Below are 10,897 nucleotides of genomic sequence, written 5' to 3'. Positions count from 1 at the left end.
ATGTACGTACATCGGACTCCCTCGGTGTCGTGCGGGTCCCTTGCGGCTTGAACCGTTCCCCTTAGGTCGAGAACCTCCCGTATCCCCCTGACGTGGATAACAAGAGACACGAACACCGCCATGCGGTTATAATCTTAGTCTTAACGTCGTGAAAGATTAAACCTAATCATACATGCGAGTTACCTCGGAACCTTGATCGATCCGATTAAAGGTAAACTCATACTTGATCATACTTATTCGTGGACGTAGAAATATTCTTCGCATTTTAACTTACATAAACATACATGATTAACTATCTAATTCTCGACAACTAGTCGAGGCTCTAGTTCATTCCCTTACTTGAAGTATAACTTGCTACCCGTTCAAGATTTGATATATCTCTAACATGCCATGCTTTACTATACAAACAAATACTTGCTTCACCTTACTAAAGACTATTTTAAGAAAACCTATGCCTTGGGGACTAGTTATAAAGGGTTCACATTTATAAGAGTTTGCAGGAGCGAAGAACCGAACCAAGGTAAGACAAAAGGGATGAGACGAGCGAACAGGGCAGAATGCCACCATTCACTCGCCTCGCGAGTGAGCTTACCCGCAGTGGCGAGTAGCTACTCGCCTTGGCGAGCTTGGGGGCGAGCAACCCCCCTCATTCGGCTCCTCATGCTCGCCTCGCGAGCTCTGTACTCGCAGTGGCGAGTTAGTGCAGTTCAGCACATGCACAAAACCTGTTTTAAGCCAAAAATCTCCATCACAAAGTAACCCAAGGCATATAGTGTCTCTAGTAATCATAGGAAACCTGTAAAACAATCATAGCACAAGTATTTGCAAGTATAATAAGCTTGGCATGAAAAGGGGTGAATCATATCCATGTACATAACCCTAGAAATATAATTTTCTCACAAGCATAAACATGAATTCCCAAAGGTGGGATCTAACTAGGAACTCACCTAACATAAGCACTTGATCCTCTAGCTTCCAAGCATCAACATAATTTCACATAACAAAACCCTAACTTGCTTCCTTGCTTCCAAAGTTTCAAGAATCACAATCCTCACTTTAGTTCTTCAACCCAACCTCTATTCATCTTCTTTGATCATGAAGGAACCACTTCTTGCACAACTTCATGCTTCAACTCCCATCTTACCAAAACCCTAACTTCTTGTGATTATCTTAGTGAAGAGAAAGAGAAACAATAACAATCCAAACCAAGCTTCCATGTTCAAGCAACCAAAACCTTAGCTCCTTAATCAAGAACCAAACCCTAATTTAATGGAGGGGAGGAGAAGTTGAGAAATTAAACAAAATCTAAGCTTCCTTAAGCTTGTGAGACCATGAAGAAACATAGTCTAAAAGCTTACCAAGAAAAGATGAAGCTTTAGGAAGGATTGGTGGAAGAGAAGAGAGATGGGGCGAGAGCTTCCTAGAGAGAGGGAGGAGAAAATCTTTGCCAACCAACTAGAGAGAGAAAGGACAAGAAATAATGAAAATATCTTGGCCCAAAAACATATAAATATCCTTTTGTATGAAATTACCATTATGCCCTTGCCTTTAAACGTGTTAAATCCGACTCTGATATTAATTACGTAATGAGCTGACATCACATAATAAATATTTTCTAATACGCTTATTGAGCATAAACTTTAATCCTCAGACACGTTCGACTGATAATATTCCGATACTGACAGGCGGGATATTACATTCTACCCCCCTTAAAAAAAAATTCGTCCTCGAAATTTAGAAATCACTTAACATGTAACGAGTTCAAACCTATCATCTTGAAATAATCCTTGCATCGTCAGAATCATTCTTCTCATAGTCTTAACTTAACCTAAAACATCATGATCAAAACTTATTCTTACAACATATTGGACCAGATACATCGGGTCCATAGCTCACCTGCTTGGGGTGAATCATTCATATAGGTAACTTGTCATTAACTAGAACACTCAGGACTTGCCTTTCAATTGGAGCCTCACCAGAATCCAGGTTTGCCCTACAGCGCTCAATTGCATCATAAACATCTCATTGTGTAGACACTTAGCTCATACATAATCTATCTTATGCAACTTGAGACACCTATCTCTTACTTACATTACATACCAAACGATTCCACGAATCTCCTTTCAGAGTTTTAGGAAAATCTTCCGACCTCAATATGATCTCATTGCACCCAAATCCATTGGTAACTCATATAACTTAGCATGGATAACGACGTTAAATTTTGCCTTTATACTTGACATTCGATAGCCAGTCTCCTGGTTCATACACTCTTAAACTTCCCGACTAAAACCATTTGTACTTGAATATCCTTAACATATACTTATACGTCTCAGATGTCCTTATTAAAAACATTGTTATCCATTTCATCAAACTTTATTTTCCATTGTGCATTACATACTTTCAAATGCAACATACTGTTAGATAATAACGATACTTGTTCTATCATTTTGCTTTAAGAAATCTTATAAACATTGGTATACGGATCCTTGGAATGAATATATGTATTTCCTTTAAAGAAAACATTTTGAAATCAAACCGATAACGGTACTGCAGAACCATAGGACGAGTTTCTATGTTTGGAAAAAGGTTGAATCTCGCCCAAGCTCGCAACTGACGAGTTGGTCTGGAAGTCCTCACGTCTTAAGTGAACTTACTCACTTATGGCGTGTGTCATCAGTTTCAGAAAATAAAAATATCATGTTCTTAGAATAATTCGTTTCCAAGTCCCTTAATACCCATTTTCACTTTAAAAGTTGAAAAACCCTAGTTTGGCACCATTCAAGCAAGTATCGTCATCATTTAACAATCATGGCATCGGAGAGTATGAATCTCATCATACATAACTCATAAATCGTAATTCCTTCCGTGATAAAATTCTTAAACTTCGAAAGTGGATTCTTTTCTATTCCTTCTTAATTATATGTATGCTTCAGACACATATTTATGTATAACTTATACCATGTAGGATCCTTGATCCACATATCAATATTTAACCCCCTTATTTCCCTAATACTGAACTGGATTCTTCAGAACATCATATTCAAACATTGCTTGGGTATTGTTACCTTCACCCGTATGGCACTTATTCTTCTGATACCGATCACATCACATGATGCCTTGATCATCACTTTGAATCACAAGAAAGAACTTTCTAAATCTTACATGTATTTTCTCTTGTCAGAACACGTACCCTTTCTATCTGATTAGCAATTCTTGTATGTGCTCGACATCACCATTAAATAACCTGATTACTCCATTATAGTGACTCCAACCTCTCCAATTTAATTAGATGAAAACACATCCATATATCTTTACCTCATCCATCCCTGACTGCATAAGTCTGGTTACTTAATTAATGTTTCAAGAACTGTTCGCTCGTCTCTTAGTGCTTCTCATTAGGCTTCTTTATAATTATCAACTTAACCGGTCCACTTCCGTTGCGCTTCTCTGATTCCCACCGGTTGGTTTTAACTAATACTCTATTCTATCGAGACGAGTGAAACTTCTCAAGACCATCCATGTGGCATTCAATGCCGCAACTTGCTCTTCATAAGGCCGTGTTTGATAGAATCTCATAATAGACTTACCATATTCTCATATTACCTTCCTGTGGTTATACTTTACATAATCACTAGTAGACTTACCTTCTGTCGTACCTTTACCATTCTTTAATTAATCCCTGAGCAAATCTCAAATTTCCATAGCTTGCTCATATTGCTCATCGTGCATACTTTTCTTGAACATCCTACTTGGCATCTTCGTTTCTCTCATACCATGCTTTGCTTAATCTTACCAATGCTAGCTCGTTAATTTTCTTCGAGTGAAACTTCATAGATTTGCACACGAATCATTGGTGTTGATGTTTCTTTATTATATATAAAATATTGAATTTTGGGTCCCAGTCGTTACCATAAAATTCATGGAACGAGTTGATAACACAAAAATGCCATCAAATCTTGTTCCAAGTGTTTTAAATTATTTTACATAAATCGTAACCGACCGGTACCTACATAATTCCATTTAAAATTTATGAACACCAACTCCGATCACTCATATGCATATATCTTTTCTAAAATCTTATAAACTTTGCAAATATTAAATTCGTCATGGGGATGAGCCTTAGTAAATTAATTAAGCAAATCATAGATTCGAGGGGTAATTAATACTCCACAAAATCTGAGAATCTTGTGATCTAACATAACTCGTCACCACCTTAACTTCTTACTTCATGTCCGTTCCATATACAGGAATCTCTAAACATTAGGTCTAAACTCCTTTAAACTCTTGACACGTTAATCTCCAAAGTTACCTTAAACTGAATCGATTCCGTTAATGGTTGTTCATGCTCTTTTTTCCTTTAAAAACCTTAAGTTGTAATGTGCATTCATCACTTGATGTTATAAAAGTATTTATTGCAAAAAGGTTATGAAGACAACTCTCCAATAGTCACTACGGACCCTTGAGACGAACTAACAGTTTTCGAAAAGTAAAAATGTCGTCCCAGGTTCGCTATCAGCGAAATCCTCTGGAGTAATTCCGCTAATGGCGATAATTTTGCTATTGGCGAGTTTCCTCAACTTAGTTTTCTGGAAAACGTGTTTTTCATAAAAACCTTATATTCTCAAGCAATCCAATGAACATCATCCATCTTTAACATCGTTAAAATACTCTATAACATATGCATGACAAACTTTAACTTCATTTGGTACGATTGTCGGCTCATCAGAAATGAACGCCTTAATCCTGATATCATAAAATATCCACATAAAATTTTAACTTAATCTGCTGCGAACGGTTTGTCTTGTTTCTCTGTCGACTCGCTCGGCACTCCAACATTAGAGCCTTATCCTATCTGGGCATTCAAATCTTTGGCTTCATTCACATACCTTTAACCCTGAGAACTTCCACATTTCATCAACATATGTCGACTTCTTCTTATCTTGCAATCTCGTACTTACATTCCAAAATATTTATTTCCTTTCCATAACACAGTCTTGCTCCAACAACGACTCTTACCGAATCTCCCGGTCACTTTTAGAAATTTCCAAAATCTTCATTTACGGTTATACAAAAATATATTTAATAACTTCCCAAACGTTGTCGGATTAATCCATCTTAACATGACCTTGCATTCCCGGAGAAATCAAACTTAACCGGATTAGTTCACCGGCCACCATCTGGCACAGTTAGACTCTTACCATTCTTACTCCGAGTTCTACCTTCTCAAGTCATCCTCATCACATACTTCGTTCCTCCTGGGTCCTATTCAGCTCTCAGGCATCCATCCTAATCGTCGAATGCTAAATTGAGTTGATCAGGCTCAACTAACAACGACAATTAAAACATTTACCCAGAACCCAATGTTCCCACTACCTTAGTTGCAACTTAATGACCCAAGGCACAGTCTGAATCGACCTGCTCTGATACCAAATGTAACACCCATACTAGACGTATCTAGAAAGTCTGGCAAGTGTGATAATTTAGTACTGGATACATTAAAATTTACAACTATAAAAACTTCGAATGAATATTATACATCAATACACGCTCGTACAAAAAGATACAACACCTTTTGTTTAATATAATAACCAATACATCTTTGAAAATTCATGTCCATTCCGCAGCGTATACGAACGAGCATTTGCTGAAATATCCATCCGACAACTGACTTGACGTCCAACCTATTTATCTGAAACAAATAAGGATTGGGATGAGACATAATGTCTCAGTGAGTTCCACCTAATCCTAGGCTATAGGCAACCTCAAGGGAAACCTACGGTCGCCACGTGTCTACTTTACAACCTGACGGTTGATTATACGTGTGTGGAGGCTTGCATACTTAGACGGTTGTGCATACTAGGACCGTCATAAAAATCATCTTACTTGTTATAGGCTTCACTTCCTATACGTGTCATGGCGGTCGAGGGGGAATCTAAAACCGCATTGCCAAGATTACGCTCTACGTATCGAGGCCTAAACATAACATATCATGACACTAATCTAAACCAGACGATTAGGGGAATCCTAAGATCGCCATCGGTACATCATTCTTTACTTGTCCTAGTCATGACTTGTACTTAACATAAACATACATGAGTACATTCGTGATCATAAACATACCATACATAATCGCGTCTAAGTTCATTATTCATTATGTTAGCGTTGAACAAACATTCTTATCTTGGTTCATTTTACGGAGAGCCCCGGGTGGAGTAACCCCGAGAACAATCCCATACATGACCGATGTACGTACATCAGACTCCCTCGGTGTCGTGCGGGTCCCTTGCGGTTTGAACCGTTCCCCTTAGGTCGAGAACCTCCCGTATCCCCCTGACGTGGATAACATAATACGTTAAACTGACATGTCAACGCTTTCGTCCAAATTGCAAGCACATGCCTTCAAACACCTTTGAAATGACCGTTGCAAAATTCCACTAATCTTTTGTTGTGTTTTCGAATCCAATAGACAGCTTTTGCAGTGATGATTCTTCAATTCTTGAATCTTTGCAAATCTAGTTGATATTCAGCTTCTAGTGAAATGACTTCTGATGAGGCAGCTTGATAACATAGCTTCTGATGATGCAGCTTTTGAATGATACAGCTTCTGATAACGCAGCTTCTGATGATGTGGCTTCTGGACCTCTTGTCTTCAGGAGCACTTTACTAACTTCAGGAGCGGCTTTACTTCAGGAGCGCTTTTCTCTTCAGGAGCGAGTTGCCTTCAGAAGCACTAAGCTTCATTTTATGTTGATTCCTTTTGCTCTTTATTTGCTCATTCAGAACCAATAAATGATGTAACCTTTTTAATTGTGGTCCTGTACACTTGAACAAATATTAGCTAGTCCAATTTACAATTTTTAATACCTTGTTATCATCAAAACTCTTTAAGGTTTATTGTTAAACACATTTTGTTCCAACACAATATCTCTGCCAACTAGAGGTGTAAGCGGTTCAGACAAAACCGATGAAACCGAAAATCCAAACCAAAAAAGTATCCGATCTTGTTTGGTTCGGTTTAAAATTGAACCGAACCAACCTAAACCGATCTGGTTTGGTTCTTGGTTTTTTATTTTGATATCTGGTGAACCGATGAACTGAACCGATGTCAACTCACTCCCCGTTTTACTAATATTATCCCTCACCAAACACACTATTAAACTCAAAATTAAAGTCCAACATAAAATATTCCTTAATCCATCACTTTATCCTATCATCATCTCATCTCATCACCTTGACTCTATTTCATTTCTACTAAGAAAGAACACTAGCCGCCAACCACACCTAACATATTGTTCGTCATTGCCGTTGTGATTGTTCATCTCTGTTAGTTTTTCATGTTAGTTACACATAGTTGTTTGAAAAACTAAGAACATGGGAAAAAAAAAGTTTCATGAAATATTTGAGTATGTCGTATGCATGAAATACAAATTTGTGAAAATAAACAAATCGCTAAACCGAACCGATCCAAACTGAACCAAACTAGTTTGGATCGGTTTCTTTTTTCATTGGTTCAGACATTTTTTTACCAAAAACCGATCCAAGCCGAACCTTTACACCCTAATTGCCAACTGAGTTAAGCTCGAATTTAAGTCTATTTTTTTAAACTTATTTTTATTTATATTTTGGTATGAAGTGCACATATTATTCACTTTTTTAATTTCTACGATGATGACAAATCATCATTTTTCTATGGGCTATATTACAAATGGTTTTCTCCTTACAATGACAACTCATCATTCAAAGGGCCATCAATACACTTGTCTTAAAATACTTAAAAAATAAATTATCCAACAACTTTTACATAAAAAAATAAATAAAAAAACTAACAAATTATGTAAGACTGTTTTTGTTTTTTGACAATAAATTTTACGTACGACTTATTCACGTAGTAAATTAACTCTCATCCAATATCCAAACACCACGTGTACACGTTTAACACCTCTGTCCAATCGCGAATAAGCCGTGACGGTATCCTCGGGTATCCATTATTAAATTCAACAAAATTAGGCATATTAGGTAAGTGGATAAATAAATAAATAAAAAAGTTGGAAATAAATAACCGGTAACAACGATCACCGTTCACAGATATTCAGAAATCTCTAAATAAAACCTCGGAGAGAGTCACTGCCGGAAAAGAACATCACCACCGTCTTTCAATTTTCCGGCGTTCTCTTCGTTTTTCCACCGGCGATCCATTATCCTACAAATCAATCATGGTTCGTTTTTTTTCCTCTCTTCTATTTCTTGCATTCTTCAGTTTCGTTAATTTTCACTCTTCGTTTAGATCTATTAGTTTTTTTTACCTTGTTTTTGTCATGATTCTACTGAATTTTTTGAAAAATTAATCCGAATTTTTGTTTTGAAATTGAATTGATGCAAATCTCGTTGTATTTATGCAAATTCATAATTGAAATCAGAAATTTATCAAAATTAGGTCAAATTTTATGTAGCTTATGGATCTATGTGTGTTACATTGATTTTCAGCTTATGGATCTGAAATAATTTGTTCTGATCTGATCAATGTGATTTTGAATTGTTAAATTTTGATTGAATTTGGTTTTGTGATGTTGAATGAAATTGAGATTTGGAATTTTGGTGGTTTTTTTTTGTGTGTGTAGACTACATCAAAGCGCCTTGCAGTTAGGAAGGTTGAGAAGTTCGAGAAAAATATCACAAAAAGAGGAAGTGTGCCAGAAACAACTGTTAAGAAAGGAAATGACTATCCTGTTGGCCCCGTTTTGCTTGGTTTCTTCGTCTTTGTTGTCATTGGATCATGTAAGATTGCCCTTTCAATGTTGTCCTCCTTATGTGTTTTACTAATTTTTGTTTTCATTCGAATCATATTCCTAATTCTTGTGATGAATTGGGAATGTTTATTGTTTGTGTGATTTATTTGGTATGCATTGCTAACTAATGTTTTAAAAACTGAACCGATAGTTAAAATCGGTTGAGCCAGAGCTGAACTATTGTTAATTCGGATATTTGAGAGGTTCAATCGTTGTTTTGTTTGGTTCAAGCTGTTGAACTATTTGAGGTCTTGTGGATTCAATGTCCGATTCAATTTTTGAAATATTGTTGTGGGGTTAATAAGTCTTTACCCTCTGTAATATAGGTCATTTATGGTTTTCCCCCTGTAATTTTTTTTTTATTTACCCCTGTACAAATTTTTTGTTTTGATTTACCCCCTAATAGGCCAAACAAAAACAAATTTCTTGAAAAATAAAATATGTTTCATTGCTTGATGAATATGTTTTGTATTCCAATTTGAAACACATTAACATAGTTAACAAGAACATTGCACATCTGTATAACAAGTACCTGAGTACATAATTTATTCTCGGGCCTTGAATTGAATTGAAAATTATTTATTTAGATTGCAATTCTTGTTGAATCAAATATGCATTCGCAACTAAAATATTCTTTTTGTGTGCGTTTTATATTTAAGAATCGTATTATAGTGCAGAGAGGGAAAGGGTAATGGGTAATGGTCAAAGGGATTTAACAATTCCCTATGGAATTGGTGCTCCGTGATCAAATGTTTGATATACCTTCTCAAGGATTAGGATGATATATTTACCTTTCTTCCATAGCATGTTCATGAGCTATGTTTTGTAGTTTCATTATCATTTTAAGGATAATGAGCTATATTTACAACTATGTTTTGTTTCTTCCATAGCATTTTCATGAGCTATATTTACTTTTCTTCGATAGCATTTTCATGAGCTATGTTTTGTAGTTTCATTATCATTTTCATAATCTATGTTGTACAGTTTCATCTGACATGTTTGCATGCTTTTATTGTACAGCTCTCTTTCAGATAATCAGGACAGCAACGAGTGGAGGCATGGCATAATGGAGCTTTGAGTTGGACTGTATTATCTTTTTCTTAGCCCTGTAGAAAATATGACTATACTTTTCTACATGTACTTGGACTATACCCAGTTCCTGTTCATGTTTTGATGAAGTTTTAAGGATTTTTAAAATTTTAATTATACAACTATTGCACCTCTTTTGTTTAATTTTACATAATGCGACAGATTGATTTTAGTAGTTAGTTATGAATATGACAATTGATGCTGTGTAATCGTGAGGGATTAGTCATCGTATAAATGGTAACGAGTCTCACATAATTTGGATTCGAATTCCGTGATTTTGTGGTAGGAAAGTTATTGTGACCAAAAGACGAGAGAAAAATGATAAATAAGATGAACGAGTAATATAGGAGAGAAATAAACCCAGTCACTGCGATTTTTCTGCCCCAGCCAAATTTGGACCCTACATAATTCTAGTTAAGAGAACTTTAAAGACCAGGACTATAAGGGTTAATAAAACTAGTTTTTTCATTGAGTGCAAAACATTTGTAAAAGGATATTAGCAATGAGAAATTATTTGATATTGTATATATAGCATCTAAAATACGATGGAATGGGGATATGTATTTCAACTGTATTTTTGTTAAACAGAATTCGAAATAGGATTTAGTGAAATAAACAGATGGAACGTATCCACTCAACCATTTTTTACCCCAAGCATCAACTTGTGCTAAAGTGTGGAAAGATATAGTGTGTGCAAGACTATAATAAGACCAGTGATCCTCTTTAATCTAACCATAAACATCAACTTTCCCATGGTGGGAAACAACTTCCCTTTCCCATACTAAATCCCACCAGCAAAATATACCCATTTTGTTGGGAGCTTTTAAATACCAAAATGTTCAATTTGTCTTGAAACCTAGAAGCCGCAACTTGACTTCTTTTAATCCATAACACGTCGTCTTTATTTCCATTTTTTGGGGTGAAGGCTACTCTGGATCTCCTTCATAGGTGAATGGTAGATCTAGAGTTTTATGATATCAGTTTGTTCTCTCTACACCAAATCCTTGCACTTTCCCCATGAA

The 10,897-nt window shown here is 36.0% G+C and overlaps 1 protein-coding gene across 1 annotated transcript; it reads left to right on the top strand.

The window, feature by feature from the left end:
- The first annotated feature begins 8,081 nt into the window (after positions 1 to 8,081).
- LOC146933167 (uncharacterized) lies at positions 8,082 to 10,019 on the top strand. Its single transcript, XM_085704895.1, has 3 exons — positions 8,082 to 8,216; positions 8,619 to 8,775; positions 9,807 to 10,019. The coding sequence occupies exons 1-3, from the start codon at positions 8,214 to 8,216 to the stop codon at positions 9,851 to 9,853; spliced, it is 207 nt and encodes a 68-aa protein (XP_085561021.1). The 5' UTR covers positions 8,082 to 8,213; the 3' UTR covers positions 9,854 to 10,019.
- Positions 10,020 to 10,897: the final 878 nt, after the last annotated feature.

This window comes from Medicago sativa, chromosome 4, assembly GCF_051527215.1.
Source record: "Medicago sativa cultivar Bolivia chromosome 4, Bolivia_mono, whole genome shotgun sequence".
Taxonomy (NCBI): Eukaryota; Viridiplantae; Streptophyta; class Magnoliopsida; order Fabales; family Fabaceae; genus Medicago; species Medicago sativa.
The sequence above is the reverse complement of the archived record's forward strand: the minus strand, read 5'-3'. Positions and strand labels throughout refer to the sequence as shown.

Bases quoted from the DNA above. Each gene is read 5' to 3' on its own strand.
- LOC146933167 (XM_085704895.1), top strand. The intron at 8,776-9,806 runs GTAAGATTGCCC...TTTATTGTACAG, and splicing joins CTTTGTTGTCATTGGATCAT to CTCTCTTTCAGATAATCAGG.